Source organism: Chiloscyllium plagiosum, chromosome 30, assembly GCF_004010195.1.
Source record: "Chiloscyllium plagiosum isolate BGI_BamShark_2017 chromosome 30, ASM401019v2, whole genome shotgun sequence".
In the NCBI taxonomy this organism is placed as follows: Eukaryota; Metazoa; Chordata; class Chondrichthyes; order Orectolobiformes; family Hemiscylliidae; genus Chiloscyllium; species Chiloscyllium plagiosum.
In genome coordinates this window covers 44,227,410-44,240,086 of record NC_057739.1, presented here as the reverse complement: position 1 = coordinate 44,240,086, position 12,677 = coordinate 44,227,410, and the positions used below count along the sequence as shown (strand labels likewise).

Genomic DNA, 12,677 nt, shown 5'->3' with positions numbered 1-12,677 from the left:
GTAGAAAGGACAAAATGAGGGGTTGGGACCTACAGCAAAGAAATAAAAACCTACTGGGAAAAGGAGTGACAAACCATCAGTAACATTTGAAAGTCACCCTAACCTCTGTTGGTGGAAGCTGCAATTGGTTCTTTTTCCCGAATCCACGTTTCTTCATCTTCGATATCACGGAAGAGCTGCTGAAGTCGAAGGGAGTCAGCAAGTTTCTGTTTACGAGTCACCATTGGTTCTTTCAGGGCCTCATAACGACCAACCAGAGTTTCTTGCTTCTTCTTGATATTGTCAGCATCAAAGTGTCCGGCTTCTTGGAATTGCCGAGCTTGAATATTAATTCCATCAATACGGTCCTACAAACAAATACAAAAGAATAGAAAATTTTTATTTTTAAAAGTTAAGCACCACCTGCAATCTGATGAGTCTGAAGCATTTTTGTTCAAAAAATTTAAATAAGTAGAAAACACTAACAGGGGTTGAGTGTGAATAAAATGTGCTCTTTTAGTTAGAGAGTCACTCCATGCACAACAAACTAAAACAAAATAAAACAAAATACCTACTTGAGTCTAAGTGTGATGCTGCCTGTTTCTGACTTAAGACTAACGGGTCTGCAGTTCCAAGAACAATATGAATGCTTGCAACATCTGACTTGTTTCATAAGTCATGGCACCAAGTTCTAGACATTCATAGAAGAATACAACACAGGGAAGTAATAGACACTATAGCCATTTGACATTAGCTCTTTGACTTGACCAATCCAATCTGATTGGACTTTCATGCCCTTTTCTGCAAACTTCTGGTATTCATTTTTATACAATTATAATTTCTTTCAAGTGACTCAGATAATTATTAGATAACTTCCTGTTGTAATAACCCTGTGTGAAAGAAATTCACACATCTCCTTCAAGTGATACCCAGAGAGTGAGACAGGGAGACAACTGCATTAATTATTCTGACAATATTGGTTTCCAGGAAAAGTAGCTGGGTCCCAGATTAAAATGTGTTAACCTCTAGTGGTAAGGTTTTTAGACAAAGTTCATTATTTCCACAGAATATTCGTTTTATAGCACTGATGCTGTTTAGTCTCAAAAAGCAAAGCAAATAAACGTTTTGTGGGTGTGGTATTACTGACAAAGGAAACAAAAACAAATTCCCAAAACAGAAAGCGCAAGAAGAGTCATTTGTTCTCTAGCCTTACACAATTGGTCTTAGTATTGAATCTTGAGGTGGAAATCAATCTTCATAGCCAAAGTCCTCCGAAAGAAGGACACAACAAAATGGCTCCAGAAGCCTAAGTGAATAGAACTCCATGAACTTAAGGTTAACATTAGCCATGACAAAGACTCAGACAACCGTTGGAACCATTTGCAAAAGATAGAACAGGAGAAAAAATTACACAATTAGAAGTCAATTCAAAAACACTTAACTTACTTTGAATGGTGTTAGTTATGTTTACCACTTAGAAAAAGAACTTTAGTGCATTTAAGCAAGCAATAACAAAAACAAAACAAAATGACGCTACTACAATGTCAAAGTGCCCGTACAATAATTTCATATATTAAGAACAAAACGTTTTCAAACAGTGTAGTGAGGTTATCATGCAAGCAGTGAATCATTCAGACCAAGATTTTTTTATTTAAAAACTCCTAGGTCTGATGCCTAGGTTATGTTAGGTTAATGAATCTTAACCAGAACAGCAAGAGAAATGCTGAACAGTATCTTGTAGTTTGAAGATGAAAAAAAAATCAGCCAACAGTTCTTACTGTTAACAGTTAACTAGCTATACCTCTGTGCAGGCACGGACATAAAAAAAAAAGGAAATGTTTTAACATGGCTGTCACTTGGATGAGTTAAGAAAGAGACCACAAATGTGGTTAAGATTGGAATTTACTGTTATCATTGAATAGCTGTTAAAAGTTGTTGTCAAAAGATGCACATCATTGGCAACCAGAATACATCTAGCACCCACACAACTGTACAGCTTCAAGATGAAAAGGAACTGGGGAGAAACTAAATTACATATTCTGTACTTGTAAAGATTCTGAAGGGGTTTGGCATGGTAGATGAGGAGAGGAAATTTCCTGTCATGTGAAATCTAGAAAGAAAGGAGCAAAGAGGTCGTCATTCATAAAGTTGGAGGGGAATCTCTTCGCTCAGAAGGTTGTTGGTGTTTGGAATTCTCTCCCACAGGGAGCAGTGGAAATTGGGTCACTAATTAAACTCAAGGCTGAGTTAGACAGATTTCTGATTGAGAACAAAACTAAGGATTATGGGGGAATCCAAGCAAATTAGCCATGATTCTAAATCAAATGGAGTAGAAAAGGCTTACTCCTACTCTTGCTTATTATCCTAGAATACCTGGTGTGCTGCAATATCAGCCTCCAGCAGTGCATGTTTCTTCTGCAGATTTTGTACGCTAGTCAGGTCCTTTCCATAATCATCTGAAGCGAGGTGACCTTCAACTTCATACAACCAGAGTTCAATGTCTTCCACATTACGGTTAAATTGCTGTTGTTGGTTGGCTTCACGTAGTTTAATACCTGTATACAAACAGAAGGCTCATATTAGAATATTTTTACTCTGTGCCTTCAAAAGAGAAGCAGAATAAAAGCAACATCAAATCATCTTTCCTGTGGCCCTGCTTACCAGAAAGTTTACTGAAAATGTTAACTGCAGAGCTAGTCTTGAAAAGAAACCATTTAATTCACACAAAACATCTGCTATTTCCTGACCTTTCAGTTCTGTAGCCTCAAGCAGCCTTTTCCATAGAGTGATGACATCATCCATACGAGCATTTACTTCATCTGAGGCATAGTGCTTGGCATTAATCAGTTCCTGTCCAGCTTTCTGTAGTGTGTCAATGCGACTCTGATTAGCTGAAAGTTCTGCTTCAAAGGCCTGGTGTTTTTGAACCTTTCCTTGCAAGTTTGAGGGATCCTGAGGTAGGTGAAGAAGTTAGAAAGACATTATAAATGTGTTTACATTTCAAAGCAACCTGTTACAGGTAAACTGAGTTTGAAGGGTGAACGTAACCAGGTGGTTATTTGGACTGAGTTGAAGAGTGTGGTGCTAGAAAAGCACAGCCAGTCAGGCAGCACCCGAGGAGTAGGAGAATCGACGTTTCAGGCAGAAGCCCTTCGTCGGAATGGCTAAATTCCGGATGAAGGGCGTATGCCCAAAACATTGATTCTCCTGCTCCTCGGATGCTGTCTGACTGGCTGTGCTTTTCCAGCACCACACTCTGTCTCTGATCTTCAGCATCTGCAGTCCTCAGTTTGTCCTAGCTCTTTGGACTGATACTCACTTGATTCCATAAAAGTATATTAATTTGGATTTTCATAGTACAACCAGTAAGGGAAAAACTATCCTTCAACATCCAAAAAATTAATCTTTGCAAATGAACTTTGGATTACATTAAAAAGGTAGTTACCAAATGGGATAATACAATGTTGTTTGACTTGTCAAGTCAGACCAGGTCAAAAAGTGTTTCAGAGTGAAGGATGACAGATCAACTCCAGGATGGATTTACGCAATCATAAAATGCCTCAATTCCCAAAATATTAAAAAGTACACATATATAATAAATTACGCTCGAGGTTAAATGGTTACTAGTCTCACCTTGTGAGCTTCATCAGTCGCAGTTTTCATCTTCTCATTTATCCAACTCTTCAGCTCATCAGAATCACGGAAAAACTGCTGCAGACTGAAAGAGTTCTCTAGCGCAACTCGCCGATACATGGCTCGCTCATGGAGAGCATTCCGCCGGCTCAGCAGCTATAAAACAAAACGTGGATACTGTGTACTAAAATGGGAAAAGAAAATTTTCATTGAGTTACAATGAACTAGAAATTGAAATGTAGATGCAATAGCAATTTCCAAGAGAGACCTGAAAAAGGGAATAACAAAAAAAGTAGAACTTTTGAGAAAAATTGCAGAGAACCAATTCTAGAACCAACTGCATAACTCTTTCAAAGAGTAGGTATAAGTGGAATGATGCAAACTGCCTTCTGTCTCGATGAAATCAGTGTGGCCCAAGGGAAAACCAAAAGGGGTAGATTCTACCATATGCCTTTGATGAAGTTAAATATATGAAATTGCAGTATAGAGATGAAAACTACACAATTTCAGCACAAGAACTGCCAGCAGTTTTGTATCACTAGTTATACATGAAGTGGATTAAAATATCGTTGTTAAAGTGAAAAATCAGCAGTAGCATTTTGAAGCTGACAACATAGTGCAGTGCAAATTTACCGCATCGCGACGTGCTGCAACATCTTCCTTTGCATAGTGGTCACTCTGAATCAGCTTGGTGGCAAATTCTTCCAAAGCCTAATGATAGATAAACAACAAAGTTATTTTTGAAAAATTATCAAGGTAGCAATTATAAAGAACTGGAAAAGTCTGGATAAGCATACCGTAATTTTCTCTTCTTGAGCACCAAGGGACTTTTCAAAATCTTCATGCTTTTTCAGAAGGGCTTCGACACTGTCCAGTGAATCTCCCAAGTCTTCATTCAACAAGAAAGCCTAAGCAACAACAAAGTTCAAGCAAAATTACTACTCTCAGCTGGTAACAACAAATTCCCTACATGTTTACAAGCTGTTAGTTTGAGCACAATGTTCCCCAGAGATGACGTTACACATTTAGTCCTTACATCCCGAAGGACTCATTTAATGCTGTAGACTAGTATTGTAACACATTGTGTCATTATTTGGGCATCCATTTTATGTGAAGAAACATGGATTTGGTTGGCTAAAGCACAAACAAAAACAGTCATTTGATTTGTGATGGTTTTAGATGACCATCTGTGGAAACAATAAACGTATTTATTAGAAATATAAATATCACAGTACTGCTGCTTATGCAAATTGTAAAGATTCCTCCAAGATCCTGACATTTAATGGATGAGTACTATTTTCATAAGCCCCCTATCCAATCAGCCAACTGTAAATTCTACTGTACACGTACGCTTCAACTATGCAGTCAACATTCGGGTCCTGACAGCATTGTCATCCTAAATTATCTTGGGACAGAACTCTACATTTTCTCTCTCACACACACACATACATGGACACAGACACTAAAAGGTTTAGTTGGGAGCTTTTAATTCCTTTTTTTAAAATCCTGAACATTGACTTAGTCTACAGGAGACATCTGTTCAGAATTCCATCAATGTTACATACTAATGCTATATCATATGCCATTTACCATTAGTGAATGATGTCCACACAGCTGTCCAAAAGGACACTCACCTCCTGTTTGCTCATCCAGTTGTCCACCTGTTCGGTGTCACGATAGAAGAGTTGCAGATCCATGCATTGCTCATACTGGTGTCTACGGAGCTCCCATAAATCCAGCAAAGAGACTTTCTCCTCAGCAAGGATTCCAAGCTTAAAATGAAAGAAGAATCAAAATGTATTTTAAAAAATTGAAAGTACCACAAAATTTCAAAATATAAAAGACAATATATCCAAACATTTCAATGTTCAGTGACATTCGGTGAACCAAAAGGGAAATGGAAAGCAAATTCTCCAATTTAACAATTATACATTTTACTAACCAAATATTTAGGTCTAGTCAGTTCTGCAACACAGGTTGCAGTTTATAAAAGAAGGATCAATCTTGCTTTTCAAATAATTGGTCATGAGTAAGTCCGGAAGGATTATTCCGACGGCTGAATTGAGGATCTATAAAACTTCCCAAGTAGTTTAACATCTGAAAATTCCAACTTCTAAAAATTCTCATCTGCTGATCAAGTCACTTCACTTCTCAAGCCTCATCAAATCAGTCTGATGTTTGGAAACTATCTGGTTTGAACCTTTATTTCTGACTACAACCACAATGTTTATACAGAAGCAGAGGAGCCAGGCACTTCACTGTTGGGTAGTGAATGAAAGCACATCAAAGACAGTTCAACTTATTTGGAGATAGCAAGAATTGCAATGGTCTTGGAGAAAGTATCCACTTAACAGTAAAAGGTAGACTGCACATCCTTTAGGAGAGGCAGGATAACAAATATTCTAAAACGGACTAGTTTATTTTTGTTAAGTGATGATAACGAACTATTTTACTCAGCAGAATAAATTCTCATTGAGGCTATGGTATTTAGCATTTTCTTAAAAAAAGTTCCCATTCAAAAAAGACAAGCATTAAATTCCTTAGTCAAATAGATCATTTCTTTTAAAAAAAAATTGTTGTCACAAAAAGAAACATTGAGTGTAACTGCTGTTGTACTGTACCTTTTCGCGGACTTCATCAGATGCATAGTGGCCACCACTGAGCAAGGCCTGTCCTGCTTCATCAGTCACCTTGAAACTGTCTTCATGGGCATCAATTTCACCCTGAAAATAATCACATTCAGATGCGCAAATTTCAAGATCATTCTTAAAATGTTTTACTGCTCAAGTTACTTAAATACAACTGAAGACATTTCCAAGTAATTAAATAATGTATTTTAGAAATAATCTCAGTCTGAGAGTTTCTGCGGTTCAGCAGAATTTCTTTCCATATCTTAAGTTTAAGTCCCATTAAAAAAATAAAAACTGATGTAGACATACCGAATAAGCAGCATGCCAAGAACAGGCATAAATCTGCCCAAAACGTGCAAATCAAAGACCTATCCAAAATTCTGTTACAAATTCCATTATGCATTGTTCTATTGCCTTCATGAAAGGAAGGAAAATTTGCTAGTGGAATATGTTGTTACATTTGAACATGGAATTTTAATTTTCTAATCTTTCAGCTAGTGTGTCTACACACGATGAATGAAAGTGAAGGTTAAAAAATCACCTTGTGCTCCTGATGTCTGTCAAGCAATGCCTCTGCTCCAGCCACGTCATTTGCTAATTCATCGGCACTGATGAGCGCTTTCATTTCAGTGACCCAACTGGTCAGGTCACGGAAGTCAGCTAAGAAACGCTGCAGTCTGGGGGGGGGGGGGGGGGGATTAAAAAAGATATTGTTCTATCAACGTTAATACTCAGGAGTAATACTCAACTCCACTTTGCAGCATTAAAAGAAAATGTAGTAGAGGATCAGATCATTCACCTCTTCAAGGATGCCAGTTTATTTCTTCAATCAAAACAGACTCAAAACTCGGGCCTAACTATAAAATGCAATTCAAAAGAACAGGTTCCAAGCCAAAATGAAGATAGAAATATCAAGACAGGCAAAAGCTAAGTCAAACGAATAAGTTTTAAAGACAGTAGTAAAAAGGAGGAAGGAAAGTTGACCAAATTTAGAGAGGATACTTCATAGCTCAGAGCAAGACAGCTGAAAGCACAATCACTAATGGGTGGGAGAAAGAAATATGAACACAAGAAGCCAGAAGGGACAGATTCTCAGAGGGTTGCAGAGCAAAGTTATAGAAATGTTTCAATACAAGGATGTGAATTTTAAAAACCAGGAGCCAATGCAGATCGATGAACAGAGGTGCAATTGGTGAACAATACAAGATGCAAAACTGAATAATAATAATAATAATAATAATAATAATAATAATAATAATAATAATAATGGCATTTTAGTACATTCACATTTATGGAACGTGACATGTGGGAGGCTGTCCAGGAAAACATTGGAGTCAGAATCTAGAGATAACAAAAAGACATAACTGTTTTGATTGCAGAAGAAGGTGTGGTGATGCCAAATCATCCTGTCCATGAACACGTTTCGACCTTCCAGAATTATTTTAAATTACCCACCTGATCAAAGTTCTCAAGACAACATAAACAATGATTCATCAGTTTTACAGCTTATAATTCCTTTCCATGAGTACACAGGTTTTAAACCTTAGTGTCAGTAATTCATATAGGCTTCTGTCAGTATTTATGATTTGGAGACGCTAGTGTTGGACTGGGGTGTACAAAGTTAAAAATCACACGACACCAAGTTATAGTCCAACTTTATTTGGAAGCACTAGCTTTCATAGTGCTGCTCCTTCATCAGGTAGAGGAGCAGCGCTCTGAAAGCTAGTGCTTCCAAATAAATCTGTTGGACTATAACCTGGTGTTGTGTGATTTTTAAGTCAGTATTTATCACAGCCTCAAATAGAAAAGGTTTGTAAAAAGTGCCCAAGCGTTAATTAGTACATTATACACTAGATGCAAACACTCATTTTGAAGCATTGCAAACAGTTGTCATTTTCTTTGTAGTTTTCACCTGTATGAATCATCAAGGCGTGTATGTCTCTGTGCTGCCAAGGTACGGATTCGCTCCCAATTTTGAATGAGCTCTTCTTGTTTGACCTGAATCTGGGATGCATTCTGTGGGTGTGACTGTTGTAGGCGGTCTGCCTCAGAAGTCAGTGCTTTCACCTGCACAAGAAACAGACAAAATAAAGGTCAAGACAGGAATTCAAATACAACTTGTATTCAAGAACCAATAAATGGCATGTATTGGCAAGTAATGATTGGAATGAATGGTTATGCTTTATCAAATTGCAAATTAATTCCTGTTTTACATATTAAATATAACCTTTTATGCAGCTGTCACATAAACATAGAATCTTATCCAGGGAACACACAGATGAATAAATTATATATTTCCCAATGCTTTCATTTACTACAGCCCTCAGCGACTATGTAAATAATTATTTCCAAGTAAAAAAAAATGGCGCAGCGCTCCATAATTTTTAAATCTTTACACTCCGGTTTTGGAAGATGACAACATTGACCTTTAACACTTCCTCCAAATTGGAAGGAGACCAGAGAAGATAGCCATCTTGCAGATCAATTTTCTTTTGCAAAAAACAAAGCATTTTAAAACACAAGAAAATAAGTATCTGAAATGTCAGAAGTCATTATCCTAGTTTCGTAGTATCACCTTCTCCTCCAGAGCCGCAAGATCTCGTTCCAAACCTTCATGCTTGCGAAGAAGTGTCTGCACACTAGCCAGGTCACGTCCAAAGTCATCTGATGCCATTAGCTGTTCTTTTTCTTTAATCCAACTAATTGTTTCATTCACATCCCTGTCAAGCACAGTGTACATTTGATCAAAGAATATTTTGTAGGTCTATATAGAAACCAACAAATTCCATCATTCTGGTGTTTCTTGTGCCATATATTATTAATTTGCCCCAGTATATCTTCATCTCTCCCAAAGTTGAAGTACCTACCTTTCCTTTCAGTTTTTATGGAACACTCAGACAGCTATTTTACTGAGTGAAATGTTATTAAAGGCAATATGGTACAAATTATTTATACAACATTCTAGCAACAAAAAAAAGAGGATACCTAGAGTTTGTGCACAATATGAAATTTGCACAATTTGAATAGCTCATTTGAAACAATGAATTAACATCGTGAGACCCAGAAACATTTACCACATTCACATAACAATGTGGAACATTTCATATCTCTTACATTTAAAAAAAGTTAATCAACTTAGACTTCACGTCAGACAGGCAGTCATTTGTATTTTTTCCTAGAAATGTATCATTTTCTCTTACTATGCATAATCCTTCATATCAACCTTTAGTTTCAGCTCTATATTTTCATGCCAAACCACATTAGTAAACTGTCGAGAGTGTGGTGCAATAAAAGTACAGCAGCAGGAGCAGGAAAATCAACATTCCTGGCATAAACCCATCATCAGAGATTCGGAGAAGGGGATAGGTCAGAGAGGAGGATGCAGTGGATAAATGGGAAAGATGGTGGACAGGTCAAGAGGTCGGTGCCATGTTGGAGGTTTGGGACTGGGAAAAGGTGAGGGGGTAAAAAAAAAAAAAGAGGAAACTGGTGAAATCCACCTTAATCCCGTGTGGTTGCAGGATTCCAAGGAGGAAGATGAGGCATTCTTCCTCCAGGTGTCAGATGGTCAGTTATTGGCAATATAGGAGGCCCAGAACCTACATGTCCTTGGCGGAGTGGGGGGGGGGGGGTTGAGGTGTTCAGCCATGGGGCGGTGGGGTTGGTTGGTGCGAGTGTCCCAGTCATGCTCTCTGAAACAATCCCCAAGTTCACGTCCTGTCTCCCCAATGTAGAGGAGACCACATTGGATACAGTAAATAACATTTGTGGAGGTACAGATAAATTTCTGTCAGACGTAGAAGATCCTTTGGGGTTTTGGATGGAGGGGAGGGCGCAGGATTTGCACTGCCTGCAGTGGCAGGAGAAGGTGCCGGGAGCGGGGTGAGGACTGGTAGGGGGCGCGTAGATCCGACAAGGGAATTGCAGAGGCAATGGTCTCTCTGGAACACTGATGAGATGGGGAGGAAAATATATCCCTACAGATGGGTCTGTTTGTAGGTGGTGGAGGTGGCGGAAGATGCTGCGTTATATACGGAGATTAGTAGGATGGAAGGTGAGGACAGGGCGGTGGTGGTGGTGGTGTGCGTGTGCAGTGGTGGTTCTGTCCTTGTTGCATTGGGAGGGATGGGGTTCAAGGCCAGAGGTGTGGGAAGTGGAGGATATGTGCTAGAGGGCATCGTCGACCACATGGGAGGGGAAATTGCAGTCTTTGAAGGAGGAGGCCATATGAGATTTTCTATGGTGGAATTGGTCTTCTTTGGAACAGGTGTGGTGGAGATGGAGGAATTGGGAACAAGGGATGGCGTTTTTACAGGAGGCAGGGTGAGAGGAGGTGTAGTTCAGGTAGCTGTGGGAGCCTGTGGGATTATAGTACATGTCCTGACGAAGGGCTTATGCCCAAAACTTTGATTCTCTTGCTCCTCGGATGCTGGCTGACCTGCTCTCCTTTTCCAGCACCACACATACAACTCTGATCTCCAGCAACTGCAGTCCTCACTTTTTCCACATTAGTAAACTGTCGCACCTATTAAAACGTTGCACTTCTGCTGCTCCAAAAAGCTTGCCTTGTCGCTGCAGCACCAGGCCCTTGAGTCTCTGCCAAGCAGTGTTCACCTCATCCTGACGTTGGGTGATAAGTGTCAACTCAGGGTGATTATCCTATACAAAGATACAGAGTGTTAACATGCAGACAAAAAAATAATATTTTCCAAGTAAAATTTGAATCTTCACAGATTTCTACCCCTTTAAATATCATGGTTCAAATATAAACTCAAACATGCTAGGTTTGATTAAACAAATCTAAACTTTCTCAGCTCAAATATCAAGCCTTTGGTGAAGTGACCCTATATTTATGTGGCTCAGTATAATTTATTTTGTAAGGAAATCTTGGGACTTTTCATCATGTGAAAGACACCATATAAATGTGTGCTGCTGATATGTAATATATGTAATATATAATATATGTAATATGTAATATCAGCAGAGGGGAATCTCCCACTGTCACGCTTTAGAATCAGGTGACCCACCAGCTGTACTACAAATACTCATTTCAAAGTTCCTGTACCTGTTCAAGTTTTCCAGCCAGTTGATTAACTTCATTAACACGCTCCTCATGAGCTGCAAGGTCAGTTTGGAATTCTTCAAACTTCTTCTGCAAAACTTCGACATGCTCCAAGTCCTGGCCAACTTCTTCTGATGTCACAATAGCTTCCTAAATGTAATTAAAAATTGGAAATTTGATTTTAGATTGGCATTAAATTACACCAAAGGCTTTTCTAAACAAAAAAGGAAAATGAAAAGCAAAATTATTTTTACCCCCTCAGAGTCCACCGTTAAAATTATTAGAACATAGAACAGTACAGCCCTTAATGTTGTGCTGGACTTGAATACTGCTTTAAAGATCAGACTAATCTATGTACCCTGTATTGTACTATCTTCCATGTGCCTATCCAAGAGTTGCTTAAATGTCCCTAATGTATCGGATTCTACCACTACTGCTGGTAGTGCATTCCACAGACCTACCACTCTGAATGAAAAACCTACCTCCAACATCTCCCCAAACCTTCCTTCAATCATTTTAAAATCATGCTTCCTCATGATACCCATTTCTGCCATGGGAAAAAGTCTCTGGCTATCCACTCTATCTATGCTTCTCAACATCTTGTACACCTTTATTAATCACCTCTCATCCTTCTTCACTCCAATGAGAAAGGCCCTGGTTCCCTGAACCTATGATATGACCTCCAGTCCAGCCAGCATCCTGGTAAGTCTCCTCTGCACACTCTCTAAAGCTTCCACATCTTTTCTACAATGAGACGACCAGAATTGAACACAATATTCCAAGTATGATCGAACCAGGACACTCTAGAGCTTCAGCAAAACCTCACTGCTCTTAAACTCAATCCTTCGCTAATGAAAGCCAACACACCATATGCTTTTTAAAACAACCCTATCAACCTGGGTGGTAACTTTGAGGGTTCTATGGACATGGACCCGAAGATCCCTCTGTTCCTCCACAGTGGGAAGAATCCTAGCTCTAACCCTGTATTCTGTATTCAAATTCAACCTTCCAACTGGAGTGATTTCACACTTAGAGTCAGAGTCATAGAGATGTACAGCATGGAAACAGACCCTTCGGTCCAACCCGTCCATGCCGACCAGATATCCCAACCCAATCTAGTCCCACCTGCCAGCACCCGGCCCATATCCCTCCAAACCCTTCCGATTCATATATCCATCCAAATGCCTCCTAAATGTTGCAATTGTACCAGCCTCCACCACATCCTCTGGCAGCTCGTTCCATACACGTACCACCCTTTGCATGAAAAAGTTGCCCCTTAAGTCTCTTTTATATCTTTCCCCTCTCACCCTAAACCTATGTCCCCTAGTTCTGGACTCCCTGACCCCAGGGAAAAGACTTTGTCTATTTATCCT

General features: G+C 39.1%; 1 protein-coding gene across 10 annotated transcripts in view; it reads right to left on the bottom strand.

Moving 5' to 3' along the window:
• Positions 1-12,677, bottom strand: part of sptan1 (spectrin alpha, non-erythrocytic 1) — a 105,790-nt gene that overhangs the window by 74,117 nt on the left and 18,996 nt on the right. For all 10 annotated transcript variants that reach the window (XM_043720583.1, XM_043720580.1, XM_043720586.1 and 7 more), the window contains exons 6-18: positions 11,308-11,454; positions 10,768-10,901; positions 8,818-8,962; positions 8,155-8,309; positions 6,784-6,919; positions 6,234-6,335; positions 5,247-5,384; positions 4,410-4,520; positions 4,246-4,323; positions 3,613-3,768; positions 2,727-2,931; positions 2,353-2,534; positions 104-347 (exon numbers count right to left, since the gene is read on the bottom strand). In XM_043720583.1, the coding sequence (XP_043576518.1) occupies positions 104-347; positions 2,353-2,534; positions 2,727-2,931; positions 3,613-3,768; positions 4,246-4,323; positions 4,410-4,520; positions 5,247-5,384; positions 6,234-6,335; positions 6,784-6,919; positions 8,155-8,309; positions 8,818-8,962; positions 10,768-10,901; positions 11,308-11,454 (1,933 nt within the window). The remainder of the gene's footprint in view (positions 1-103; positions 348-2,352; positions 2,535-2,726; positions 2,932-3,612; positions 3,769-4,245; positions 4,324-4,409; positions 4,521-5,246; positions 5,385-6,233; positions 6,336-6,783; positions 6,920-8,154; positions 8,310-8,817; positions 8,963-10,767; positions 10,902-11,307; positions 11,455-12,677) is intronic.